This window comes from Sesamum indicum, linkage group LG7 (genome assembly GCF_000512975.1).
Source record: "Sesamum indicum cultivar Zhongzhi No. 13 linkage group LG7, S_indicum_v1.0, whole genome shotgun sequence".
Taxonomy (NCBI): domain Eukaryota; kingdom Viridiplantae; phylum Streptophyta; class Magnoliopsida; order Lamiales; family Pedaliaceae; genus Sesamum; species Sesamum indicum.
The window spans coordinates 2,501,896-2,529,618 of record NC_026151.1 but is presented as its reverse complement, the minus strand read 5'-3'; the positions used below and the strand labels follow the sequence as shown (position 1 = coordinate 2,529,618).

Sequence of the window (27,723 nt, the reverse complement as noted above, 5' to 3'; positions counted from 1 at the left end):
AACCACTTGCCTCAAAATTTTCTCTCAATCATAGCAACATGTGAATAACCACTATAAAACAAAGATATGTTAAATTCTTAAAAGATCTTTTTTACTATATTAACAAAGATATGTTAAATTCTTACTATATATAAGAGAAAGATCTTTTTTCAGTCGCAAATGGTAATTTATGATACGACGACACCATTTTTTTTATATAAATAATATCTCTAAGTTAATTTTTTTATTTAATTTTTGAAATATGATATGTTGGTTATATATTTTATTTTTAAGTATACTATATTTTAACGCATAAAAATTTATTTATTATATGCATGCGAGATGATGTGTGATAACCGCTAGTTATTATGAAGAAAATGTCCAACTGTCCCTCCTTTTCTATTATTTATTACATGATAAAATATTATATTATTAGGTATTAGAAATAAACTTGTTTCAAGAAGCTTTTTAAATATTTCACAAGTCTTGTGTTATAGATATCAATATACAAAATAAATATCTTGTATTTTCAAATTGTGTTTATATTTAAAAAAAGAAAAAAAATATCTAAATCAAATGATGATTAAAAAGACTTTTAAATTAAAATTTCAGCAAACACCACTTGATAATCATTAAAAAAAATCAAATAATTAATTTTATCATAAAAATTTCATTGGATTTATGATCTTCAATTTTTTATGAGGTAGCCATTTTTACATTTTAGATTTTGCTCTCTAATAAACTTTAAAAATATTGATAATTAATATTTTTATTCTTTTGCATTTAATTATTGAAATTTTAGATCTTATAATTATATCTCTCTACATATACTATTAAATTTTTATTCTTATATTTATTTCACTTATAAAATACTACTTTACCTTTTACATTCCTATATAATTTATATTTTATATTTGCTTCACGGATAAAATAAAATTTTAATTTTTTTTCTTATGTCAAGCAAAAAAATAATTTTTATTTTTATTTTTTCAATCCTATACGTAAAATCAATAAAGTTGTTTACAATATATATATATTTTTAATAATCTCTTTACTTTTTTTAACTTTATTCCTCATGTTGCGAAAATAGTCTAAATTAACAAATACTATTTTATGGAAAAAAAATGAAATATAAGTATAAAAATCATTGACTGATTTTATTAATTTAGATTCGAATGAAAAATATAAATATACAAAAAATAAATTACTTGTTGTTGGGAATTTATCCCCGCAATGATGGGTCATCGGCTCGAGTTGTGGGCTGGGTCGAGGGTGATGGGCTTTAGGCCTTCTTATAAAGGTGATGGGCCACAAAATATATAACACTTGTTATTGAAAATGATGTAGTAGAATTCTTATAGATCAAACAATCAGTGCATTAAATCATATACTTATATAATTTAATTCATAAATTTTAAGTTCTGAATATTATTATTATGATTTTATAATTAATATTAAAAAGAAAAATAATTACGAAACCACTTTGATTGATCCTATTCTAAGTTTGTTTTCGTAAATAATTAATTTTAACATAAACTTATTTAATGTCATCATTTTTAATTGAAGTTTATTTTCGTTAAACTTGTTGTGTTATACTATTAATTATACCTCCTTTTATTTATATAACTAATATATTTTTCCTAGTCAGTGTTAAGATTTTTTACTATTTTTATTTAAGGATAATTACACTTTCCTCCTCCCAAATTTGATAATTATACATAAACTCTTTGTGGTTTAAAAAATTTGCTTTGGTTTAACAAATATGTTCCCCCATTAGTCAAAATTCTTCGAATTTGTTGATATCAACAAAAAGATTAAAAATAAATCTCCATTTACCCCTAATTCATTTATAAGGGTAGTTTAGTAAAAATAAATTGTTTGAACTGCAATAAATGAGTAATAAGTTACTTGAGGATAAATATCAATTTTCGTTCAATTTTTTTGGTTAATAATTAGCAAATTCAATGAATTTTGACTAATGGAGACATAAACAAACCTCATAGGTATTGGATGTAATTCGCAAACCACATAAAATTTATGTGAGAGAAAAGTGTAATTATCCATTTAATTAATTAATTAATTAGTTATGATTATAACTATTTATTATAATTTATTCTTATTGAAATTCTATCTGAATTCAACCATGTAAGTAACTAATAATTATTACAAAATTATTTACTTGTATAAAATAGAATTTCATAATTGGTATAAAAAAAAGGAAGAAATATAAAATATGACAAATTATTCACACTTTTATAATATATAGATACATATAATAGTTATCTATGTTTGCGCGCCAATTTCTCTTCTGTTTCTTTTCTCTTTTCCAAAAGCGCTATTTACGGTGATGATTTAGGAGTAGCATTTACACTTTTTAATATTTTTTTTACAAGGAGCAATTTCTCTGACATGTTATTGTATTATATTAGAGATGATTAAAGAATCATATAACTAATTACCCAGGAATTACACTTCAAATATTAAAATTATAATAAAAAAGTATTTATAATTATATCAAATTTTAGAAAATTCATCGTGTAATTTATCTTAAAAATAAATATGCATTCACAAGTTTGACTAGATTCAATCCCTAAAATTTTAGTATATTTGGTGGTGATGAGGGGGTTTTTTATCTTTGGACGAATATACCCTTCGCATTAAATTGGGGAACCACTATGGGAAGATTCCAGAATCCCACATAATGCTCAAATGGAGAGATTTGCGGCTGCCATAACAGTGGTTAGCTACGATTTTGGGCATAACTGGAGCTCCCAGACCCGGATATTGGCTCTCACCAAAATTATCTTTTGGAAACATATAAGAACAGCTAATGAAGGTTTGAAAGGGTAAGTTTTCACTTGATATCAGACGTATACACTTTTCTATCATCGGATATCTCTGTTCTGGGAACTGACTTGATCGTCGGAGAGCCATAGCCGGGACTGCACCCGGCCGGCTTAACCGTTTTCCTTTTGTTCTCAGGGATCGTGTTTCGGGAGCCGAGGTCGGATCGCGGATCAAGAGTTCGATCATCGAGTGAACTCGACCAAATCTCCCTAAGCATTTTCAGGTGGTCATAAAAAAAATATTTTCAGCCGAAAGTATGATTTTCAGGGAAATTTTGGAGACAAAGCTATGTAATAATGTAACTAAGACTACCAAAAAGGGTGAATAGCAATTTATCCCCATGTGATATTGAAAATGAACAAATTACTCCCCTTTGAAAAAAACATAGCAATTTATCCTCTTTGCTTTATAAAGTGAAGCAATTTACCTCATTATATAGGGAAGTAAATTACCTCATTTTAAAAAATCATAAGGGGGTAAATTGTTGTATTTTAAAAAATATAGGGAAGTAAATTGTTATTTATTTTTTCATAAGAAAATAATTTGCTCATTTGTAATATCACAAGGGGTTTGCTTGCATTTTTTCCAAATAAAAATTTATTGTAGGAAAAAAGAAACAGGCAAATTAGCAAGGGGTAGTATATTATAAAGCGGGATATTCAAACTATAGAAAGCGTGGACATACTAAATTTCAACTTGCACGACTTATTCTAGGAAAAGATGATGAAGTTGCTAAACAAATCAACCTCAGCTTCTTGTCATGTCAATACATAGTCGTCTTGACTAAGAGAGACGAAATTTCCACTAAACTCGTTTCTTTGAAAAGAGCGTTTCCAAATTTAATTGTACGAACCATACTTAAATAATATGATGAACTACACAAAAATAAATAAATAAATAAATAAAATAATATTCTTGTATTTACTTGGCATGTTGGCTTAGATGGTGACATGGGGTACATAACACCTCAAACTTTATTTAAAATTACATATAACTAAATATCTTTGTCTTTTTATTCAAATCGTTCCGACCCCAACTCCAACTTAATCAAAACTTTAATATATATGAATTTACTGTGACTGATCGATAATTTTCAAATTTGTAGTTCATGTAAAATCGTATAATTAAAAAAATCTCTGAATATCATCAGTCTTCCATACCACCAGCAAGAACGACGTTTTGCAATCCTAATATTTCTTAAAATCTTAAGTAATTCTCCTTCACGACATGTTTAATTTAATTTTTCAAAGATTATACTCGAAGTCTTATGGGTGTGATTCTGACGATTTTGTATCTAGTAAATTTTCATTCTGGATGAATTTAGGCGTATTTAATCCATTTAAAAAAGCATATTCTGATGTAAATTTATTTGAAATTAAAAACAGTATCATCAGATGGTTCTATGAATGACAGAAAAATTACAATATTTTTTCATGTAATAATATTAAAAAAAAAAGCTGCTGTTTCTTCTACTTGTAATATTTAGTTGGCCTTACATAAATTCTCAGTGGCCGACACCTCACTCTTATTCAATGCTATAAGTGCTTCAGGGTCACGAAAATCTAACACAAATAGAAATAAATTAATGCTAATAGTTATTTAATGCAAAAAATCTCCACATAATTTTGAATTTTATTATACGTCTGAATGATTATCTTATTTTAAAATATTTAATTATAAGAATATATTAATTATAATACTCAATTATTTGATTATTAAAAATATTAATATAATTATTTTTGGGGCCCATGGCCCCATGAGAAGTAAATATCCTTGTGAGGAACGGTTGGAAGACAAGAATAGTAATCAATAACGGTTGGCAAATTAAATTTAAACCCACCAACCCACCATCTCCAAATAAATAATATTCAATTTTTTTTTTTGCTTTTTTCTATAATCATTTATTTATTTATTCTCCGATTTTTTAATTGATGTAGAAAAATATGAATTCGTCACGTTATTTGGGTATATTATGCGCCGTTGGTGAACAAATTGAATAATATTCTTGTGTAAAAATGAGCATTTCGTGATGATTAAATACCTTTATGCGACGATAAATTCAATTTAATGTAAGTTTTTCAATCATTAAAAGAAATATAGTAACATCAAACCTGAATATCATAGCAACTCCAATTATGTCATCGAGAAATTACATATACTATTACAAAGATTGTATACATACAAAGTGACTATTTTGACACAATTTCACTAACATTTTGTGATTTCAAAAATACTATTCAGTTGATAAGATAACAAATTGGTTCGACTGTCTAAATTTTACATTAACTTAATTGTTCAATTAATATATTATATTTTTATGTTATATTATAAAATATAAAAAAATTATTATTATATATACATAGAAACAACGATTTTGAACTAAAACAGATATAAAACACCTTAGGACGGCATTGAAAAATCGAAATTGTGGTTTTCTCTCACGCTGCCCTGGCCCACAGCGGCTTGTGTCTTTATAAAAACACCTTTGTTCTCCCCTAGTGTTCCACCATTTCTAGCACTGACTAGTCCACGACAGCTTTAGCCTTTCCAATCCTTAAACCTCATTGTGTGTGTGTGTGTGTGTGTCTGTAAGGGAGATGGCTCAGACAACTCCAAACCACACGCAGACTGTTTCCGGCTGGGCAGCTCACGACCCATCTGGCAAGATTACTCCTTACACCTTCAAACGCAGGTACCACACTCCTCTTTTGTTTCTGATACTTGTCTTTTCGTTTGTCTCACAAATCCATTCAGTTTTCTATTTTAAATTATTTGGATCAATTTAGGAAAAAATCGAAAACATAGTTTTATGTACATTTTCGGTAAAAAATCGGCACATATGAGGTTGTAAGAAATTAAATTATACTATGATTGTAATTTGATTGTTCTTTTTTTTAATCTTTTTCGGGTGGATGACATATGTTGAATATTTAAAATGAGCAGAGAAAATGGGAAGAACGACGTGACCATCAAAATTCTCTACTGCGGGATCTGTCACACTGATCTCCACCATGTGAAGAACGATTGGGGCATAACTATGTACCCTGTTGTCCCCGGGTAATATAGTTACTACCATTTCATTCATTTGTAAATATTAAGGTAAATTATATTGAGACTCTTGATGTACAAATACCTTGTGTATTATTTGTAGAATTATAGATACATAGAAAATTATAATTTAATTGAGTTTGGTCGAACTTGAACTAATTAAATGGTAAGTATAATACACTTGTCATGATTGACGTACTGTACAGAAAAAATGATTAATCACATTGCTAGTGTGTCGCACTTGCTAGATAATTGATTTGGGATCGGCCAAATTTGGTCTGAGTAAGAAATTTCACTCTTTGAGGTTATAGCTGAATTACAAGTACACCATATGTTCAGTGCAAAGTGTTTCGTACTAAATACCCTCTCAGGGGATGTATCTGAAATTTAAAAAAAAAAAATAAAGTATTTGTATAATTGAGTCTAGTTTTAGGAGATGCTAATGTAATTTATCTTAAATTTAATTATAATTCAATTAATGGAGGCACTAATTAAACATAAAAAATTTCCTTAATTTAATATTTCGTTAATTGTAATTTTTGAATTTTTTCTTAATTAGGCACGAAATTGTTGGAATAATTACCAAGGTAGGCAGCAAGGTAACCAACTTCAAAGTGGGCGACCGGGCCGGCGTAGGATGCTTGGCGGCTACGTGTTTGGACTGTGAGTACTGCAGAGACAGCCAAGAGAACTACTGCGATCAGGTTCAATTCGTGTACAATGGCGTTTTCTGGGACGGCAGCATTACCTATGGAGGCTACTCTGAATTTCTCGTCGCAGATCATAGGTAAATTACAAACCACTATTACAACATCAAGAAAAGAATCTACCCCGTTAATTACATTATAGTTTAGGTAAATTATAACGATTTTTTTAAAAATCTGATATAATTATATAAGTACACCTGAAAATAAAAAATAATTATTTAACCCCTGAACGATGAGATGAAAATGCTATGCTGAAGGTACGTTGTGCGTGTACCGGAGAGCCTGCCGATGGATGCAGCAGCACCGCTTCTATGTGCGGGAATTACTGTGTTTTCTCCGTTGAAAGATAACAACTTGTTGGATTCGTCGCCGGGGAAAAGGATAGGCGTAGTTGGTCTAGGTGGTTTAGGCCACATTGCAGTGAAATTCGGCAAGGCATTTGGTCACCATGTTACTGTGATCAGCACCTCCCCGTCCAAAGAGAAGGAAGCCAAGAACCGATTGGGTGCGGACGATTTCATTTTGAGCACTGATGCTGATCAAATGCAGGTTAGTGAAATTTGCCCCCACGGCGTATTTCATTTCACATGTACACGCACGTTTTAGAAATACAGACCCGTTGTGTGCTTACGTCCCGACATTAATTCTAAATTTTTTGGAGATAATTTTGGATTTGATCTACCATTTTATTTCTTTTTTGACCAATTAGAACTAGGGTAAATTACATCAGCTCTCCCTGAGGTCAATTTTAATTATAAAAATATATATATATTTTTATATTTGCAACATTACAAATACACCCTCTGAAGGAGATGTATTTGTAAATTTTGCCTTCAATAAGAAGTGTACTTGTGATTTTTAAAATGACAAGAAATGTTTGTGTAGTTAGACCTAATTTAATTATTTTGCTTTATGCGTATGATAATTTTTAGATATTAAATGTCACTTAAATATATTAATAATTCTAAATTTAAAATTAAATATGAAGAAACTAATAATAAAAAATAAACATACACCCATATATATAAAACTCAGTTTTTCAACTTTTTAGTTATGATGTCTGAATCTTATCATTCGAACAAAATCTTTCTGACTCTTTTTATAAAGAAAAAAAAAAAGAAGAAAATAATCTCTTGAAACTGATTGGTTCCTAACTTCTTTCTATGGTGGCAACAGGCAAAGAAGAGGACATTGGATTTTATCTTAGACACAGTGGCAGCCCACCACTCTCTTGGACCTACTCTAGAACTATTGAAGGTGAATGGCACTCTAGTAGTTGTGGGTGCACCAGATAAGCCCGTGGACCTCCCATCTTTCCCACTCATCTTTGGTAAGCCTCCCCTATCACTGATCCATAAATTTATTTTGAGAAAACAACTTATGATGAAAATGAACAGGGAAGAGAGTGGTGAAGGGGAGCATGATAGGAAGCATAAAGGAGACGCAGGAGATGATGGATCTGTGTGGGAAGCACAACATAAGTTGTGACATTGAGGTTGTAAGCACCAGTGAAATCAACGAAGCCCTCCATCGGCTAACCAAGAACGACGTTAAGTACCGCTTCGTCATCGACATTGCCGGCAAATCATCCAACCTTTAGAATTCTTGGACATAATTTCTGGCAAAGTTGTAACTCAGATCGAGTATGGTCAAATTTGAATCAATTTTATGACAAGTATAATACACTTATCGTGTGATTGATGTACAATTCAAGAAAAATAATCAATCACATAACAAGTATATTATGCTTACTGTATAATTGATTTGATTTGACCAAGTCTAATTTGGATAAGAATTTTTTAAGTTTGGCACACATGAATTGTTGTATCATCTTGTACGTCCATTTGCAACCATGCATGAATCACAGTTTCATCAAATCTCCCATATATAGGAAACCTATAAGAAATTTCGCATCATCAGCTTTTTTCTTTAAACCTAAATCTAAGTCGGTGCGGACCTTCTATCACACGTTCATGTGACATATTCGTGTAATATTAATGAGTAATTCACACGTATGTTCTTTTTTCAATTAAAAAAAGTTAATATAATTAGATTATAATTTAAAGTGGGGCAGTATTCAATACACGTGTGGATGTGACTTCCGTGTCATATAAACATATGATAGAAAAATATCCATTTGTCATACCTACGAACAGGAAACCTTACTCGGACTTAATACATAGTACAGACGGATGAATAACGTAAAGAATTAATATTTTTATAAAAACAAAAAAATCCAAGATCACATTATGATTTACAATAAAGTCAACACACAAGATTTTCAGGAGAAGGCCATCCAACTATTTAAGTGGCGTATTATTATTTTTTGCTTATTTTGGGCACTGTCACGTAATTTTCTCTTCCTCATAATTGTTGTGTACAAGTTTGGAATATTGAATGAGACCATAATTAATCTGTGGGTGGAATACAGAGCAGCCTCATTACATCTGCCTTTTATTTCCACCTAATTCCGCCGCACTATTTATTTCCACCTCATCACACTAAAAATTGGAAAACAAACATAAATATACTTTCCAACCAAAATAGAAAATGATCAACACAAGCCAAAATAACTAATGCAGCTTAAAAATTATGATAAATTAATATTATTTTTTTTTAAATATTTTGACTACATATGATTAATAATCAATATTTGTCCTAGTTTTCAACTGTATCTAATATTTTAGTTTTGTTTGCAGAAATAACATTAATTGTGATTGTGCATAATTAGTCTTCGCCACGAATTTTTTAAAATTTCTTGTAATGCAAGTTAAATACAAATCCCAAATATATTAATTTATGAAAAGTTCTTATCTAAATCTGGTTTGGCCGAATCGAACCAACTAATCATATAATTAGTCACTTTTTTTAAATTACATACCAATCATAAAATAAATGAATTATACTTATTATGTAATTGATTTAGATTTAATCGAAGTCGGTTCGGATTAGAATTTTCCATTAATTTATATACAAACAAAAGGAAGAAAAGAAAAAGAAACACAGCTACACAAAATTAACAAGGCACGCGGCAGATATACAAGAATTAAACAAAAACAGAAAAACGTGAGAAATTACGAAAACAAACGTAGAGTCTAAGAAAGAAGAGCCACTCCCAGCCTTTAAATTTTTGCAATGAAATCAGCAGAGAGAAACAAACCTAAAAACATGGTTGAAAGAAACTGATGGCGGATAAGATCAGAGAATTTAGCTAAGGTTTCTTCAATTGCTTAATTAATGCTCTCACAGAAATTAAAACCCTTATCTCCATGTATTAATTACCTCTCTAATTTCATGCACAAAAGTTTTAACATTTTTTGCTCTCAGGTTTACACGTACGTACAGACAGATGAGTAGTAATTTTAACGTGTAAGGAACGTACTGATCTGTGTGTGATGATGATGATGAAATGAGAGAATTAAAAGCCAATTATATAAGTATATTGGTTGATGAGGCGGTGTGTATGTAGATACATTAATAGCAGCTACCTAATTAACTTTAATTTTGTGTCTCTTCTTCCTTCTGCTTAAGTCATTGTACATGTGAAATTAACCTAATGGAAATCAATATATAGGGGTGTTGTTTGGGGAATACTAGGTTTTTCTTTGCCAGATTCTTGGCTTACCATGATTGGATCGATGTCCCGGATGAGAAAAGATTTGTTGTCCAAGCTCGGCTTGTGTTTAAATGAAGGTTTGTTTCGGACGAGCTAGTTATTTAGTTTTTGTCTGTGTATATATGTTGATTGGAATAGAAGATGCAACATGATTTGGAATGGAACGTTGAATCTGATATGTTGGTTTGGTTTTGGTTCATCATGTGATCATTATTTGGTTTGTTCTAGGTTTAATGTTTGGCATGTGATGATGATGTTGAGTTCCTGATTATTGTTATGAATTGATCATGGTTTCAGGTGGGCATGGAAAAGAAGAGATTGTGGATAGCTCAAGGGGTAAACCAAACGTGAATGATGAGTATAGAGAAGCCTTCAGGACAAAGTCTTACATAGACATATGCAACAAAGTTCAAGGCCAACTGGAAACAAGAACAAGTCTTGATGTTCAATTAGGACAATCTTCATCATCATCATCCTCGTCTTCCTCTCCTTTGGTGCATCCTGTCCGTCTCTCGGACAACTTGCTTGAGCCGCGCCAAGAAACCCTAACAGCCATCTTTGAAACCACGAAGACTCTCCATGATCACTTTCTTGAAAACTACTTTGAGATCAGCCTAGAAGCAGGCAGAATCTGCGAGTTCCTCCTCCAGAACGTGCACCAAGTACGCACCAATCATCGTGCGATAAAGTACTTGCTGAAGTTGATTAAACGAGTACCCGACTGTGAGAACTGGACAAACAATCAGCACCACACGGTGTACAGAAATCTTGCTTCGTTTGCCTCCAGCAGGAACCCCTTTTCATCGATGACTCCAGAGAAATTCCACGAGTTGCACGATTGCCATGTGGATTTGCTGCATCAATTGACATCAAAATGCAGGAAAACAAAGAGGAGAACAAAGTTCATTAGGTACATGAAAAGGGCATTGGCAACTTTTGTATTCTTGGGTTGTGGTGGATTAGCCATTGCTGTGTTAGTCCTAGCAATCCACAGCATCGTTGGCCTGTTGGCTGCACCGTGTCTAATTTTAGGCATGTTCGTGATCAAGAAACTGAGGAAACAAGCCGATCATGATCAGTCAAGCAGAACCTGGCTGGACGGGGTGGGAGCACAGCTCGATCTTGCAGCAAGAGGGGTGTATATTCTAGTGAACGATTTTGACACGATAAGCCGGCTCGTGCAGAGGCTGCACGACGAGATGGAGCACAGGAAGTTCGTAGCGGATATCTGCGTGAGGAAAGGGAAGAATGAGATGTTGAAGGAAGTGGTGAAGGAATTCGAGATGCATGAGGGTTGGTTCATGGAACAGTTGGAGGAGCTGGAGAAGCAGATATACTTGTGTTTTCTCGACATAAATCGATCGAGAAGGCTGGTTGTGGAACAAATGGTTAAGTGTTGATTAAGTCCACATTATTTTTAATGGTAATTAAATCAAATTTAAGTATAGAAACATGCAAGTTTTTGTAGGGAATTTAATTAATTCACCTTGTAAATATAAAATTCCTGAATTTTGATCAATGTATATTAAGACAGAGATTTCGATCAGGGCGTGTATTCTTCAGTTTTCATTACATGTACTTTTGATATCTATGGAAAGAAATTGTAGTGAAAAGTTATTGTGATCAAGCCTAACTAATTGATTTTTTTAACTAAGGGATTAAAATTAATTTTTCTTGTAATGAAAATGATTTTTAAATTTTTAATAAGTAGCATCCTTTAACTAAATTAAATAAAAAAGTTAATCAAATTATTTATCGACTAAATCACAATTAACTCTCCTGAAGTTTAGTTAATTACGAATACCACCTTATTCTTTGAAAATTATTAATATCCCAAATGTTTTATGAAATTATATAATTTTTGAATGGGAGCTTGTAATTGTCAACTTTTGACATTATTGTACTCTTTTTAATAAAAAAATAATAAAAAGTGATAAAAAAATTATAAGATGATAAAAATTCCACTTAGTTCGTAAAAGATATAAAAAATAAATAAAAATAAGTAAATTAAAGTTCATAGCTCACAAAGACATTTAATTTGATCAATTTACCATAAAAAAAATGAATGGAAGTCTAACGGAGAGAGTAGAGACTAATGGATTGAACTAATTGTTGGACGACCGATAAAATCAGGGTGACTTGATAATTTTTCAAATAATGAGGAAATATTTGTAATAATGTTAAACTTTAAAGGTGCCCTTTGTAATTTATCCTTATTTATAATAATAATGATTAAAGGAATAACAATTGACTGGTGAACAACTTTGGGTAGAGTGGAAATATAAAATGATCTTTTTATGATTAAGGAAAACGAAATATTGCATGGTGCATATACACGTATATATATGACAGGAAATTTCTCCAAACTGATCTATTTCTCTTTTATTAAATCATCAGACAAAGTAAAAATCATCACATGATTTTCAAAAATTCTACTAAAATGCAAAACTATGGCAACAGAGCCCTCAAGGCTCAAGACTTACTGCTAATCGGATAATGTATGTGTTCTTGTGAAGAGCAGCAAGCATCCGTCGGGCACCAGCTGAAACGAGTCAGAGCTCCGCTCTCAACTTTTTATACTCTTCTAAGCTCAGCAACGAAGCCTTTGCCTTTAGCCAGTCCGCGGGTTTTGGCATCATAATCGCAATGTATCCCTCCCGCTCTGGCTACAACGATAGATGATACAAGTTCAGTCAAGATTTTGAAAGAATAGGTCGAATTTGCATAAGGTGGTCAATATAACTAAATTTCAGACAGTAGGAGTACAAAATTCTCTTTGAACTTGTGTCGGACTTATGGCCTAGATCAAATGAATCCCACCATCAAACTTCAATAATAGGACAAACATGGAACCACTAAGCAACGGTCTGAAATCTGCTAAAGAACATTGAAGATGAAGTCATTCGCTTACCATAGTGTTAAGCAATTCTGGCTGCTTTATTAGCCTATCATTGACTTCCAATAGAGAGCCCTTCACACAGCACCTGAAAGAGCCGATTAACACCTCATAAGTTTTGAAGAAATAATGACACATGTATGAAAAGACGGAAAACAAGAAGTTCTTGACCTCACTATGTAGGAAGAATCACTGGTGCACACTTTACACAATGCTGTGTTGGACTCAAAAAGTTGCGCATTCTGCATAAGAAAATATTAGGAGACAGACTCGTTTAGCTGAATTACCAACTCCAATTGTAAGCTTTCACATTTTTACTAACAGTATAGCAAAATACTTTCTGTAACTCGTCAAATACTGCAAACTAACAATTTTGAAATGGTAAAAAGGTATGATCCGTACCCTCTGGAACTAGCTTCAGAGCATGAATCAAGAAACTAATAACAAATGATGAAGGCAGATACCAAAATTTGTAAAAAGATGTACATCAGGACTCTCAAACCAATGTACAGTCTTTGTTCCTCTCTCGTTACTTCAGCATGTTTACTAGTACGGGTACAATATAATAGAAGAGCGCTGAAACAAGTACAGCATATTTGCTTTTGACTTTTTAGCGTCCATTGTAATTAGAGAATGTAGAATTTCCAAATAAAGCTAATAAGAACATCAGTATAATCAGATGAACTAAGCCATTGCATTGAACTTGACAGCAACAGGAAAGAGTTCCAGTATCTTATACGGTGGGTTAAATGCATAAGAACAATAAAAAAAAACTGTTAACATAGTCCTAAATTCGACTAAAAACATAAAAAGGTCACAAGAGCTCAAACTGGAACTTCCATTCAACCAATTCTCAAACTCTTCAACTTATACATTTGAGATGAACTCCTTTACCAATAACTATTCACATTTCAAAATCTTGCAATATCATCAATTCTAATAACACAAATGATAATCACTGAAAGATGTTGTATGGAGACCACGCTTAGGCTGCCCAAAATGATAAAACTACCCTGGCATCATCAGAATGACCAAATACCTCAGGATCCACACATGTTTTCCCTGGGTTGATCTGTCCCACCATACCTGACCCCAATGCGACCAAACACAATACTGCACTCGATCTTCATGACCGTTCCATTAGGCCTTGATCAACAATCCATGAAGAATTACACAACTTGTCATTTCTACAAATACAAAGCCCCCCAGATGTATATATTCTCCCACCGCGTTAACTTAAGTATCGGAAGGCTATAACAAAGGTCTACCTAGTGTTGTTTACAACCTAAGACCAGAGCAAGGACTTAAGCAGTACTCCAAATTATTCTACTGTACATAAAATATTTGCAAAAGTAAATCACCAAAAATTTAAAAAAAAAAAAAGAAAGAAAGAAAAATTGACCTTTTTTCGCTTTCCAGTCACTTTAATTCCGCTGCGATCAGACTTGCCAACATTGAAATCAACTGCAGTTATTCCCCCTTTGTCCTTAAATGCCACATGAGTCGGAGCCAACCCAATCACACACAACCTACCAATCACAAAATCACAAAACATACTACAAAAGAAAAGAACATTCATAATCCAAACTACCCTTGTTTAAACAGAGTTCTTAACACACCCATTGGCATGGCGATGAACATACTGATCATGACCAGGCTTCATAAAATCTGAAAATAAAACAAAATCCAAAAATCATATAAACCCCACAAATACATTTGAACTCTTGATATCATCAAGAAACAAGTTTTCCATGTATTGCGGCAAGAAGAACCATATATGAGAAACTTTTAAACTTTACCAAGAGCAAAAGAAGTTGAAAAATTGGCTTCCACAGCAGAGGGAGGAATGTCGGGCAATTCCTCCACATTTGGCAACAAAAGCCTTCTCAATTCTTCTTCCTCGTGTTCTGGTTCTTCATCTTTCAGCTGTTTATGTTCAATCTTGAAATCTTGGGCTGAAGCACAAGATTGACGAAGTGGGTCGCAGTTTTCATGCAGGATTTCAGGGTTTTGTTGGGTGTTGATGTTGGGGTTTAGCTCTTTCATTGGTTGTTCAATCGCTCTTCTCTCTCAGGCTTTGTAGTTTGCACTTTGCAGTTCTCCTGCGGAATTTTTCTTCGGTTTGTACCAAAATCGTACCGTAGGTTTGAGATTTCCCTTACATAAGAACAGTGCACATAAGGGCATTGGATTGGACTCATGTTTTTGTTGCAAATTAATGAATTCAGGTCCATATGGCCCATTTTTGACAAAATATAGAATAGGTCTAATGGCCCATTGGTGATTTAAGACGGTACTTCGTTAATTTTATTTAAAAAAAATTATATATAAAATTTTAGCTCTTATTTTAAAAATAAATTTATCAAATTATCCCATATCAAGAATATTATTTGGTCCAAATTGGAGTTTTAGACGAGAATTAAAAGTTAAAAGTATTGTGTACTTTATATCACTTTCCTAAAAATAGTAGTCGAAAACTATTATTTTAATTGAGATTATAATTTTAAAATAAATTTATTTTAAAGATAAAAATTTGACTTTGGAAAGTCATCGAAGAATAGAAAAATTATTTTTTTTGTCTCATAACTAATAAGGTTCTATATATTTTTAGTACCACTATCAATGAAATTTCTGAAAATAGTCCTATAATTTTAAAAAATTCTCACTTAGTCCTCCTACCATATTTTCATTACAAAATTGAGGGGAAAAAAATTATGTGCAAATCACGTGACCATTACCTTTATTATAAAAAGATAACAATCACATAACTTGTATGTAATTTTTTTTTTGTTAATTTCCAAATTAAAGGTAGTGGGAGGACTAAAAGTGCAATTTGCCCTGAGAATGCATGAGGGTTTCCATTTGGGGTATTGATAATCATATATTATAATATGAAACCACAAACTTGCATTAATTACAATGGGCAGCATGTTTTCAAGAACAATAATCACAATTAAAATTAAAATTACAAATACAATATTATTTGCACTACATAATATGTAAGCTTTAATACCTCTTTTAATTCCTAGACAAACCTCTTTCCACTCTTTTGTTCCTCAAATCCCATAGGAAGAGAAGAAAAACACAGAATAAAGCAACCGATTGGGTTGGCCATGCATATGCATATGCATACACAAACATCAACTAAGAAAAAAATTAATTAACAGCCCCACAATTTCGCCTAATCTCAGTTCCACCCCCACTAATACTGCTCATTTTGATCATAGACTTTACAAACGCCTCATAGAACTCCTCCTGCGAGGCTGCAAATTTGGACACCAATGCCTTAGTTCTGGAAGTGGTGAGCAAAGCCTGGTCGGAGGAGAAAATGCTCTTCCCCTGAAGAAGTGCCTTGTAGTATGCATTGTCGAAGACAGTTGGGGAAGAGTCTAAGTTGGCTCCCGCGTTTTTGACCTTGTTGTGCATGGGGCAGAGCTGCCTCAGCCTGGCTGCCAAGGATGGGTTCATCGACGGGTCGACATCGGTTGCGTTGTTGAAGTTGTGGATTCTGTTCTGGAAGGATGAGCAATGGGAGAAGCCTAGTGTGTGTCCTCCTGCATTCGTATGTGTGTGTTTCGGATGTTTAGATGGGCAGTTTTTGCCTAATTATAAGGTGTTTGTGTGTTTTCTTCAAGTGTTTTTGTGTGCGAGATTGATATATATGCTTGATAAATCCTTTAGGAAAATTGCATCGACACCACCTGACTCAAAATATATTATGAAAAAGGATTAATTGCACTTGGATTCCTTATAGAAGTGCAAAATTATACTTCATTTAAAAAAGTTTCAAAATACACTTGCAACCTCTTCAAAAATTCTTTGTATGTTGACGTCAATAAAAAAAATGCATAAAATTTTAATTTTGCCCCTTATTTGACATTCATATATATATTTTTGTACTTATAAGAGGATAAATATAATATGTATATGAAAAGAGATTAATGTTATTACATTTTTTTTACTTTATAAGTACAAAATTATTGCATAGAAATATTAAAGGGGTAAAACATCGGCATTTTTTTGCATCCAAACCATAAGAAAAAGAGGTCAGAAATAAATAGTGAATTTTTGGAAGGGGTGTAAGTGTAATTTTAAATTTTTTTGAGAGAAAAGTGTAATTTTGTATTTACAGATGGAATTTAAGTTTAATTAACTCTGTAAAATTCTCTCAAATTTCAAAAAATTATACTTAAATATCAAGAATGTGAGTGTAATTATCCAAAATAGCTTGTGTTGAATCAAGATTGGCTTATAATTAGTTACCTGAGAGTGCCACTAAATCCTCTATAGAAAGGCCTCTTTGGGAGAAGCTTTGCTGCAATTGAGATATGTTGAAGGTAGGAAATGGCAATTGCAACGTATCATTAGCCCTTGAAATTCTTCCATCTTTCCTCCCTTTAGGCACATCCCACCTCGGACCTCCAGACTAACATATGCATCAAGTCTTACCCCAATTACTCATAATAAAATTACATACATGCATGTCCACTTATTACAACATAAAAGAAATCAAACTCTCCAATGTTAATGACTCTACTTACAAGCACAACTGCATCCCTAGCAGCAAGAGCCAGAATGTCAGCACAAGAGACTACACCAGGGCACATTTTCTCCACTTCCTTCTTAGCATTGTCGATAACGTAAAACGCGTGCAGTGAAATATTGGGAGGCCCGTCTTTTTCTGCTTTGTTGCTGCCCTTGGAATTCAGCAGCACAGAAGCATCACAGCCCTTGAAGAAAACCAAAATAATAACATCCATACATTACAAGACATAACGAAACCATAAAACCAATCGATGAATCAAAGTCCGAAACTGTTGTAATATTGAAATTAAAGAATGTGCATGCATTGTTGGTTGATCATTACTCTGATGAAGCAGTCATGGAAGTGCATCCTAAGTAGAGCTGCTGGCACAGTTCTGTCGTTCATCATGCCCTTCTTAACGACGTTCGTGATGGTCGATTCGGCCTTGGGGCATGTTTGTTGATAGTAGTTTACACTTAGTGCTTTTGAAGAATGCAAAATAGAAGAAAAGATAGTAAGAGTAAGTAGAGAAAGTAGTGTTGCTGCCATAGTAATATTATGTGTTCAACACCTTGTAAATTTTCTGTGGCTTGACTTGTTGAGTCATGAGGTGTATTGTATATGGTATTTGTAGGGGGGGGGGGGGGGGGGTGGAGAGGACATTTTTGGTAAGTTTGTTGAGCTAGAACCACTTTGAGTTCGTTAAGAGTTGTTTGGGAATGGATAGTGTGGAATATGTGGATTTGGGGGGTGGGGGGGGGGGTGGAGAGGACATTTTTGGTAAGTTTGTTGAGCTAGAACCACTTTGAGTTCGTTAAGAGTTGTTTGGGAATGGATAGTGTGGAATATGTGGATTAGGTAGCAAATGTATAGCATAAGAAGCTGAGGGGGGAAGAAAGGGGACTAAAAAGATAATTATGAGAAGTCAAGGGACCCTATTCTGAGAGAAAAAGGAAAAGTATGTAGTTGGTGGATTGGGTTGAACTAATAAAGTCAAGTGCCTCTATATTATTATCCTAGTGTTTCAGTTCACTCAAGTTTTAAGATCTTGTTTGGTTGGGTGAAAAAAAATGTATAAAAAGGTTTTATATTTGAATAAAATAGAAAGAAAGTATAATTGGATATATATAAAATTTTATTGAAATTCAATTTTGTGTTCATTCAGAATGTAGAAATTTTATTTTACTTACTATATGGATGATATTTTTGTTATTAGGTTTTCAAGTTTAATTTTTATTTTTTTTAATATGACATGATGAGAAAGTTAGATGGTAACATTACAAAATAAATCGTTTTTTCTTTTGCAATTTACTGTTTTTTTGGATACCCACACCATCATTCAAACCTATTGATATCGAATAGTATCAAGTATTTTTTGTATTTAAATTAAAAAACAAAAATAAATATATTTTAATTAAGTAAAAAAAATCAAACGACATCATAATTTTTTTTTTATTTTTCTCTCATAAATTATATTGGAAACTTACTTTTGACAAAATCAGAAACACCAGACACAAGATCAAAAACAATTTGTAATTAGAAATCCAAATGCAAAAATCTTAAACAATCACACACCATCCTCTCTCTCTCTCTCTCTCTCGTAATAATAATTACAAAAGTTTGCAATTACAACTGAAAAATAGAAATTGTGAAGCGACATTACATCCCGCTTCTTATTATGCTTTTTGTATCTTTCCATGGATGTGTACATTTGAAACCAAAGAAACTAATCGCTAAATACAGTCTGAACCAATTCTTACAGCCCCCGAGTCCATGGACTCACTCCCGACACATTTCACAATTATAATTTTTCTTTTTGGCGGGCTGCTTTCAGAAAAATAAAAAAGCATGCCGCGGCCCAGAACTGGGATGCCAGCCCATTTAGAGCTCAGAATTGGATTGGGCTAGAGTACGTCTGTCCGAAAGCCCAGTTGGAGGGGACAACGTTTGAGAAAGTTTTGGTAATGCCGTCGGTGGTGGTGACCATGAACGACAAGGATTGGCCGTTGAGGTAAGAGTAGGATTGCCAGTTAGCACCCCAGTTCCTAGACATGCTCATCCACCCTGTTTTTGAGCCCTTGATTCTGACTGATCGAATGGATCCAGCGTTGCCCACGTTGCTGATCAACACCAGCTCGAAGTAGTCTCTACCGTTCATGGTGAATCTCACTCCACCATGCTTCTTGCAAGGTACCCTGCATTACAAATTTAGATTGATCATCCACATTTTGATTTTTTTTTTTTATTTTCGCTAAATGCGTATGTGTTCACATAGTGTATCTGGATTGAATCGATCATATCGCAAGTAGATTAACTTAGGTTTGATCAGTTTGAGTTCATCGTAGACGACTGATTCCAGTATGAACCCGTAATGCCCGGATGATTTAAATGGACAAATAATCCTTTTCGGTACTGATTAGGTAACACGATAGTAAAGAGTACAGAAGGGAGTAAAAAGGGAAAGGACCTTTGGTAGAGAACGGGCACTATGCCGCCTCTATAGATGCCAATCTTTTCCCAAGCGGGCTGAGCCATGTCGAAGTGCTGGCGGGGAGGGTTGCACCACCCACCATTGTTGCTAGGAAGATCATAATTTGGTGGGCAGAAGTTTGTGGCAGTGACGGTCACTGACACGCCTCTCTTGCACCACTGCGGATTAGCTTTGAAGTCGCATATGATCTTGTAGCATTGCCCGCACGACGCCCCGTTATTGAACAGTGCCGTGCTCAATGCTGCAGTTCTAGTCCCGTAGCCAGATGAATACAAGTTGCCGTACCCACAAGCACCCCCTGCATGTCACAATAATTTAAACTTCAACTCTTGATCGTTTTTAATTGGGGTTTAATACACTTTCCCCTTATAATATTATAAATGAGTAAATTATCCTTTTTGCGAATAAAAATTACGTACCCATGGTTCCGGAAGCATCGCTGCCTCCATAGAAGGTGGCGAACGCCCGACTCCAGCCGGAAGCTGTGAAGGCATCGGTATTGGTGACGAAGTAGTAGATTCCGACCATAAGTGCCAATAAGGAAAAGCCGTTTATCGCCATATTTGAGATGTTTGATAAAGGAGAAAATTGCGGGAAGAGATGAGTGTGGATGAACTAAAAGAAGATGTGGGAGGAGTTTATATAGGTGGGAGAATTTAAGGTAAAGAAGCAGGTGGAGAGTGGTGAGATGTGAGAGAGCAGCAAGAAGCTGAAAATCTGAACAATTATAATATTTTGGGGTATGAAGAATGCAGAATTATTCCCACGTTCTCTCACTACCCCCACATGGATCTCCCAATAGACCAGGCGTGAATGGATCAATCAAATTAGCACACCAAAATTTTTCATTTCTCACATTCTTTCTTTCTCTCTCTCTCTCTATTTTTTTTTTTCAAATGATAAAAGAGTTAGATAGATTAAATTTTCATTACAATTATCTAAAATTAATAGCATATTTTCTTTTGCAAAATATATCAGGGTATTACCCGACTTGATCGTTACAACTCCATTAGCTCATTTTGGTTGAGCTTATAAGCTTTTCAAAATATAATAAATTACTTAATAAATTATTTTTCTAATAGAGCTTATAAAATCCTAAATATAAGATGTTTGGAGTAAAAAGAGCAATCAAATAAGGGAGGAAAAAGACCATTTTTCACAAATTTAATAACGAGTTATCCTCTCGTACGCCAAAGTAAATGGCTAAGAAATCATGCAATGACAATTGGTCACATTTTTAAATGTTTACATGTATGTGAAGAAAGACATGAAAAGAGTTTTGGATATGGGATTGAGAGGTGTGGATGCATGTGGCTGGGTTTGACCATAAGTGGTACGGCACCATTATTTCTCATGTGTGATGCACATGCCTTTGACATTCATTCATGAGCTGCTGTTCTTTTCTTTGCCTAACAAGTAACAACCCCTTCTAGTTGCAATAAATGCGATATATGTTGTTCTATAGATCAACCCCCAACACGCTCTTCATATAAGTTTTATTTTTAGAAATCATTTTATTGTTGTTATTTTAGTATCAAATTGATTGAAAGACATCAATCAACACTCACGGAAGGCGGCCTTGTCTTTAACGTAAGTTTAATTTTATAGAGAATCCACATGGATCATAATTCTAGGAGTATTTTTTGAGACACCCCTCCAAAATTGAGAAATACCTTTACAGGATTCAGTATATTTTTATGCCGTTCGAGTCAATCCAACCATCCAGCCCCAACAACCCGAAACATGGCCCTTGAAAGCAGGACACATGCCATAATTTAGACAAGCTCCATGTAGGTTTTACCATTGATCCAAACTTCTACCTAGTATCTGGCATATATTATTTTAAGATCGATCAATAATCACTCATATTTTATATCCGACATCAAGATCGCTTTATTGATTTTATGACCGTTAGCTGCTCCTAATGTGTGTTCTAGTTTCGAATCAACCCTGCTTCCCAATTTGAGGATTAATGAGAAACGAGAGCGACCCTTTGACCTCGACCGGATACATATAGGTACACTTACGTACACATACGATTGCTTGATTGACCAACTTTAAGGGTAAATTTGAACCGAGAATTTCTTATTGATTTCCAAGTTGACAATCAGTTCTTGAGGCGTGTAGACAAAGAGGAAATAGGACCAACCGACGCGTACGGTGCATGTACTCCCAGTTTGATGATCTTAGCCATGTGATGATGCCAGAAATCAAGCGAAGGCCATGAGCTAAGTCTTCATCATTATTATCACATGTAATCAAGAATTCTTCACTGGGGAAAACTAAGAACAAGTGGGCTATAAGTCAATCATGATAAGGTAGCGACCATCACCTGATCTGTCAGAGTAATAACACCAATGATTGGAATATCATCAAGATTCAGTTAAGTGAAAAGATCATCAGCTTATAAAAGGGAATTGTAGCTGATCGTAGCTTCGCAGACCTATTTTGTGAAAATTCTACAGTGATAAATCGTACAATAGTTGCTGTTCAAAGAATAATCGTAGAGAGTTTTTGACATCTAACCGTATGGTTGACACTTAAAACGTGATTACCCGGGAGTTGGAATGATCGAGCTCAAGTAAATTAGCGGAAAAGAGTCAAAAAACGTAAACACACGTATGTGAAGTAGATCTATTTAGCATAAAATTTTGAATTCAAATCTTATTGTGTGCAACATGGCCAGCACAGTCACGAACTACAAGTGTTAATTAACACCATGCCGGCATCCAACACACGTTGAGATTATTTGTTTTATTGGATATGAATCATAGATAAAGAGAGGAGGCGATTAAGATTAACCTTGCGCTCCTGCTTCCTCAGTTGTCTCTGTTCTCGAGTTTTACACGATCAAATGATACTTGAAATTTTCCCCTTTTCGTATCCCTCAAACCATATTTATTCTTTACATAAGTGGAAGTATCTATTTCGCCTGCCGAAACAAGAAAATCTAACCCGACCGACGATCAATGAAACTTTTAACTAAATAAAGCTTCACATAGCTTCAGTTATAAAGAAAAATAAAACAAAACAAGGCATAGAGTTGTAGTCGATAACAAAGCCAGAGCTAGCATAAGGCAGACATCTTCCAAGTGATAAGAGTAACAACACTTTTCCCCTCAAAATATCCAGACTAAGATGGTTCAACGATTCAACCAATACCTCAGTATTGCGTCTAATCGTATCAAAATCAGAATAGTGTCATTTAGTCTCAAATTATAAATATCTTTGCCGATACTAAGATAGGATAGGTTAACTTTTGCAAAATGAAACTAGAAATCAGATGAAATCATTGAAGGATGGGAAGGGTGTAAAGGAAGTCATCTGCAGAGTATCAAATATCAACCAACAGAGCTTATCCAGACATACAAATAAAAGAATGTGCTGCTCAACAATCAGATTACACTTGATTAAAGCAACTAAACAACTATGGAAGCCGAAACGCTAAAGGTGACAAAGAAAACAAAAAGGCTCACCACGCATGCGCGGCCCATGTTAGTCTACAATGATTACAGATGACGTCCTAAAGTTAATACTAGCAACAGCTGCAGAAAAAAAACATAGAAATTGGGAAGATATCCATCAACCTCATAGGACAACATACTGTCCTCATAAAATAACCCCCAACGTTTGAACACCTAAGCAACTCAAGCAGCAGCTTGGATCAGCCCATTAGATCTGAATCCACGACCCCTCCCACGAATCCCCCTCCCACGGCCACGACCTGCAATTGAAGAATCCACCACGTTAGATAAATTAAGCATACCTATATCAACAGAGTAGCGACGTTCATATGGATATATAGCAGCAAAATGCAACAAGTGTATAAAGGACTGATGATCTTTGCAAGATAATGAATATAAATAAATTAATGTCTCCAACACCTTGTTGGAACCCATCTGAAATCAAAGGATTATCAAGTACAGATCTTTGATTATCAAGTACAGAGATGCACACAGGGGGCAGGCCTTCTAACTCTTGAACATTAATAGCATCAGATACCTTGTTTATTGTATTTAAGAGAGTTGCCAATCAATGCCTACATGCTAATTACTATACCCAAACAAAATACATGATATGATAAGGTCAGGCATGACAGAACTATATCTGAGTTGTATTTTCTGACTTTAAGCTCACAAAGCAAACAAGTACTGCGCAATCCTTACAACAAGCTGCAAATTTCACACTATCTAAGGAAACAATCACCACAATAAGGGAAACAGTACCTCGTGGTGCTTCTTGATTATAGCCTCCAGCATCATACTGAGCATCCACCTGAGGACCATTGTACCCTCCCCTCCCACGGCCACGGAAACTGCGACCTCTACCTCGTGCCCTACCTCTGGCATACCCACGATTCCTATCATAGCCTCCATCCTCAAACTCTGAAGATGCAAAACCATTCCCTACCGAAAGACAATAGTTCAAACTCCGTGAATACACTAAGTACTGCGAGACAAATAATTGAAGAGAAATGAAATTCCAAAAGGCGGGAGTTAAGATAGCCTGTATCTAATGAAATGATGAATCAAATTCATACCAGATGGAGCTCTAGGCCTCCCCCTTCCTCTACCAAATCGACCTCTTCCTCGGGCAGGAGGTGATCCCTCTACAAAATAAACATGTCAAAATATGACTTGCAGAATCACAAAAAGGTACTGGAATCAGAAAACACGACACTACCTCCCTCAAAGTCAAGGTCTGTGGGCACCTTGACCTGGTCAGCTGGTATGGGAGGTTGGTACCTACAGCACATATGTCAATAACCCCACATTAAAATAAATCATTAGGAGTAGAAAAGAATTATTTACAGTTTACGAACAGTTTTCAAATGTGGTTCATGATAAGAAGAGGGAAAAGGTCTTTTTCCTTTACAACAAACACCATGAAAAGTCATGCCAGAATTTATATTATTGCTTGAAGATTTGTAACTTTCACCTGATCTACACTACACTGCAAATAGATCCGAACATGAAAGCTTAGCAAACAGAAGAAACCTAAAATAACTTACCCAACATTTGTCTTATCTAACTCCTTTTTTGAGAGAGTAATCGTGACCATTGAAACTTTCCTTGTGGTTTCCAGACTGTGAAAACAAACGAAGAAAGATGTCACAAAAGGCAGTCATATCACTTGATCCTGCTGCAGCCAAAACTTGTTTAACTCAGAAGTTTAAACTGTTTCTTTTCCCTAATACGTTTGTCCTTACGTTTGAAGTCCTTCCTCCAGGGGTTCCCATGTGTCCGTTATGTCGGTGGATTGAATTGCAGTAATTTGGTGAAGTCCAACAATCCTCCTCTGAATTACAGAAAAGCATGATGTCTTGAGATCTCCTGAAATCAACAATTAATCGAAAAGAAAAAAACAGACTCCAGATCAAAATAAAAAACCTTGATTAACTCCACGATTGTTACAGTCTTGTTGATGGCTCTGCCCATTGCCTTAAATACTATATCATCGGATCCCTTTTCCTACAACAAGTTGCATGGAAAATTGTTGAAGTCAAATGCTCTGACCAAGCACTTGAATAATCAAGCATAGATAAAACTTGAAAAACATTAGGTAGGACTTGCACAATCTCCACAGATTGAAAACAAGTATTGCAGCTCTGGTAAATGAATTCACTCACGTGACTCACCAAGTACAGACTCCAATAATGATTTCTTAAAACTACACAAAGCATCACATAAGTGTCTGCTACATCATCCATGCCATAACCATGAGATAAACACTAGAAATGTAGAAAGTATCAAAAATTCAAAATTTCAAAGACATCACAACAAGAACTTGCCGAGCCATAGAATGGCAAAGCTGACTCTATAATCTACTGAAACTAGGGAAACCTTGAAATTATGTCTAATTACACAAACCTTATTTCAAGGATATGTCTATAAAGCTCATTGAAGCAGCCACAAGAACCCGAGCAAACATCTCATATTTCAACATCTAAATATGAACAATAGCAAGGTCTTAGAGCCACCGCTCCGCAGTTGTCATACAAGCACTGACCAAATTAAAAATACGCACAACACATCAAACTGACAAATTCAGCTCCGCACAAACTATATTTGCAAACACATGCACACAGATACAAAATCAGCAAATGTGTAAATATACCTGAAGCAGACTCATGGCGTAAGTTATATAACTCCGCATCCTGCCTTGGCTTGTAATCCGGATCTCGTTCTCATCTATCGGTGTTTCCACCTTTGGCTTCTCCACCTTCTGGTACCGATCCATGCTCTACAAAACCCCAAAAACAAAACAAAAGAAAATCATCCAACAAGGAACCTAAAAACAACAAGATAAACATCTAACACATAAATACAAAGATACCACAAAAATTTAAAATAAAAAAAAAAAAATCTAGGGTTTTACTGATGGTAAGAACGGCATAGATCTACAAATAATGAATTGTTCCAAAGAAATTAGCTTAATTAAATAAAAAAATTCACTAAACCTTGGTGCTGTGTGTGTGGTAAGAAAGGATAGGATAGTACGCTCCAGCCCTCTTCTCCGGCTTCGTTTGTTCGTTAGAGCCCTGACCGCTTTGCTGCGTGCTCCTCAGCTATTTATTGTGCCGGTCCAGGGTGTGTGCCCTAGTTACTATCCACCGGTCCAACCGGCTATCAGTTGATATTTTCCTTTTTCTAAAAAATAAATAAATATTTGGAGTTGGGATAAGACTGCGCCCAATATTTGGATACCGAACTGATCGAACAACTAGTTTGGGTTGGCCACACGTTTCGACAAAATGGGTTTTAGATATTACCAAATCTTAACGTGCTACAACATCTTTGTTTGGTTCTTAGGAAGATCTCAGATTCCACTTGTGACTTGTGTTGCCCTAATAATTTGGAAATTCATCCCACGGTAATTCCTATTTTTACCCCATCCGGAAGTCGTAAATAGGAGTAATCAACTGTCAAAATTGGATAATTTTAAAAGAACATCCGCTTCTGTCCAACCTCAACCAATGTGTAATAACCAATCATCTGTGATTTGTTTAATCAGGCCAAACCAATCATGAATTAGTTTGATGTCATAATTTCAAATTATATCAGACTTTATGTAAGTTTATTGTAATTATTTATTCATATTTATTATTATTGATGCATTTTTTCAATTACGTTCATTTACTGAAATATTTATGTAATTATGTAAGTATCGTTTCTATTTATTTATTTATTTTTTGAATAAAATGTCTGTTTACTACAGTAAAACCTCTATAAATTAATAACTTTGGGACCATGAAATTTTATTAATTTAGAGAGATATTAATTTATCGATAAATTAATATTTTATTAATTAAAAGAGAGACTTTTTAAATTCAGCAAATTTAGTACATATGTACTAAAAATAATTGAATTCATATATGTTTCATTGATTATATTCATGCATCAATCAATTCTTTGTAACTAATTAGATATATTTATGTATAATATCAATTCATTGTATACAATTAACTATTATATTTATAGACGCATATATCAATTCATTGATATTACTTAAATATACTATATAAATCGTTGCACTTAAATAATTATTATAGCCAATTAAATATATTCATACATGATGAATGAAACATATACTATATAAATCTCAATATGAAAA

General features: G+C 34.0%; 6 protein-coding genes across 7 annotated transcripts; 2 read left to right on the top strand and 4 right to left on the bottom strand.

The window, feature by feature from the left end:
- LOC105165982 (probable cinnamyl alcohol dehydrogenase 6) lies at positions 5,324 to 8,467 on the top strand. The gene is made up of 6 exons (XM_011085146.2): positions 5,324 to 5,518; positions 5,770 to 5,883; positions 6,434 to 6,661; positions 6,839 to 7,130; positions 7,758 to 7,911; positions 7,979 to 8,467. The coding sequence occupies exons 1-6, from the start codon at positions 5,424 to 5,426 to the stop codon at positions 8,179 to 8,181; spliced, it is 1,086 nt and encodes a 361-aa protein (XP_011083448.1). The 5' UTR covers positions 5,324 to 5,423; the 3' UTR covers positions 8,182 to 8,467.
- LOC105165981 (UPF0496 protein At1g20180-like) lies at positions 9,852 to 11,742 on the top strand. The gene is made up of 2 exons (XM_011085144.2): positions 9,852 to 10,274; positions 10,495 to 11,742. The coding sequence occupies exons 1-2, from the start codon at positions 10,208 to 10,210 to the stop codon at positions 11,595 to 11,597; spliced, it is 1,170 nt and encodes a 389-aa protein (XP_011083446.1). The 5' UTR covers positions 9,852 to 10,207; the 3' UTR covers positions 11,598 to 11,742.
- On the bottom strand, positions 12,554 to 15,245 carry LOC105165980 (FAM206 family protein). 2 transcript variants are annotated; one of them, XM_011085143.2, is made up of 6 exons: positions 14,893 to 15,245; positions 14,713 to 14,761; positions 14,496 to 14,622; positions 13,265 to 13,335; positions 13,109 to 13,181; positions 12,554 to 12,859 (listed from the first exon to the last, which is right to left on the bottom strand). In XM_011085143.2, the coding sequence occupies exons 1-6, from the start codon at positions 15,137 to 15,139 to the stop codon at positions 12,833 to 12,835; spliced, it is 594 nt and encodes a 197-aa protein (XP_011083445.1). In that variant the 5' UTR covers positions 15,140 to 15,245; the 3' UTR covers positions 12,554 to 12,832. The 2 variants fall into 2 exon arrangements, with proteins under 2 accessions (XP_011083445.1, XP_011083444.1); XM_011085142.2 differs by having other exon boundaries at positions 12,554 to 12,863; positions 14,893 to 15,244.
- On the bottom strand, positions 16,017 to 18,202 carry LOC105166002 (peroxidase 64). Its single transcript, XM_011085175.2, has 4 exons — positions 17,961 to 18,202; positions 17,635 to 17,823; positions 17,357 to 17,519; positions 16,017 to 16,647 (listed from the first exon to the last, which is right to left on the bottom strand). The coding sequence occupies exons 1-4, from the start codon at positions 18,165 to 18,167 to the stop codon at positions 16,250 to 16,252; spliced, it is 957 nt and encodes a 318-aa protein (XP_011083477.1). The 5' UTR covers positions 18,168 to 18,202; the 3' UTR covers positions 16,017 to 16,249.
- LOC105165978 (expansin-A11) lies at positions 19,317 to 20,790 on the bottom strand. Its single transcript, XM_011085141.2, has 3 exons — positions 20,529 to 20,790; positions 20,086 to 20,407; positions 19,317 to 19,813 (listed from the first exon to the last, which is right to left on the bottom strand). The coding sequence occupies exons 1-3, from the start codon at positions 20,668 to 20,670 to the stop codon at positions 19,507 to 19,509; spliced, it is 771 nt and encodes a 256-aa protein (XP_011083443.1). The 5' UTR covers positions 20,671 to 20,790; the 3' UTR covers positions 19,317 to 19,506.
- Positions 23,421 to 26,730, bottom strand: LOC105165977 (ribonuclease P protein subunit p25-like protein). Its single transcript, XM_011085140.2, has 9 exons — positions 26,570 to 26,730; positions 26,227 to 26,352; positions 25,500 to 25,580; positions 25,319 to 25,407; positions 25,121 to 25,195; positions 24,793 to 24,854; positions 24,650 to 24,718; positions 24,336 to 24,515; positions 23,421 to 23,833 (listed from the first exon to the last, which is right to left on the bottom strand). Exons 2-9 carry the CDS (start codon positions 26,347 to 26,349, stop codon positions 23,757 to 23,759), a joined length of 756 nt encoding a protein of 251 aa, XP_011083442.1. The 5' UTR covers positions 26,350 to 26,352; positions 26,570 to 26,730; the 3' UTR covers positions 23,421 to 23,756.

Bases quoted from the DNA above. Each gene is read 5' to 3' on its own strand.
- LOC105165977 (XM_011085140.2), bottom strand. From the start codon at position 26,349: ATGGATCGGTACCAGAAGGTGGAGAAGCCAAAGGTGGAAACACCGATA. The intron at 25,408-25,499 runs GTTTTTTATTTT...TCTGTAATTCAG, and splicing joins CAATCGTGGAGTTAATCAAG to AGGAGGATTGTTGGACTTCA. The intron at 23,834-24,335 runs GTACTGTTTCCC...CTTCAATTGCAG, and splicing joins TAATCAAGAAGCACCACGAG to GTCGTGGCCGTGGGAGGGGG.
- LOC105166002 (XM_011085175.2), bottom strand. From the start codon at position 18,167: ATGGCAGCAACACTACTTTCTCTACTTACTCTTACTATCTTTTCTTCT. The intron at 17,824-17,960 runs GTAATGATCAAC...GTTTTCTTCAAG, and splicing joins TCCATGACTGCTTCATCAGA to GGCTGTGATGCTTCTGTGCT. The intron at 16,648-17,356 runs GTAACTAATTAT...ATACGAATGCAG, and splicing joins GGATTTAGTGGCACTCTCAG to GAGGACACACACTAGGCTTC.
- LOC105165981 (XM_011085144.2), top strand. From the start codon at position 10,208: ATGATTGGATCGATGTCCCGGATGAGAAAAGATTTGTTGTCCAAGCTC. The intron at 10,275-10,494 runs GTTTGTTTCGGA...TCATGGTTTCAG, and splicing joins CGGCTTGTGTTTAAATGAAG to GTGGGCATGGAAAAGAAGAG.
- LOC105165980 (XM_011085142.2), bottom strand. From the start codon at position 15,139: ATGAAAGAGCTAAACCCCAACATCAACACCCAACAAAACCCTGAAATC. The intron at 14,623-14,712 runs GTGTGTTAAGAA...TGTGATTGGTAG, and splicing joins GTTCATCGCCATGCCAATGG to GTTGTGTGTGATTGGGTTGG. The intron at 13,182-13,264 runs GTCAAGAACTTC...CGGCTCTTTCAG, and splicing joins GATTCTTCCTACATAGTGAG to GTGCTGTGTGAAGGGCTCTC.
- LOC105165982 (XM_011085146.2), top strand. From the start codon at position 5,424: ATGGCTCAGACAACTCCAAACCACACGCAGACTGTTTCCGGCTGGGCA. The intron at 5,884-6,433 runs GTAATATAGTTA...TTTCTTAATTAG, and splicing joins ATGTACCCTGTTGTCCCCGG to GCACGAAATTGTTGGAATAA. The intron at 6,662-6,838 runs GTAAATTACAAA...GCTATGCTGAAG, and splicing joins TTTCTCGTCGCAGATCATAG to GTACGTTGTGCGTGTACCGG.
- LOC105165978 (XM_011085141.2), bottom strand. From the start codon at position 20,670: ATGGCGATAAACGGCTTTTCCTTATTGGCACTTATGGTCGGAATCTAC. The intron at 20,408-20,528 runs GTACGTAATTTT...TGTGACATGCAG, and splicing joins CGATGCTTCCGGAACCATGG to GGGGTGCTTGTGGGTACGGC. The intron at 19,814-20,085 runs GTCCTTTCCCTT...TTTGTAATGCAG, and splicing joins GTGCCCGTTCTCTACCAAAG to GGTACCTTGCAAGAAGCATG.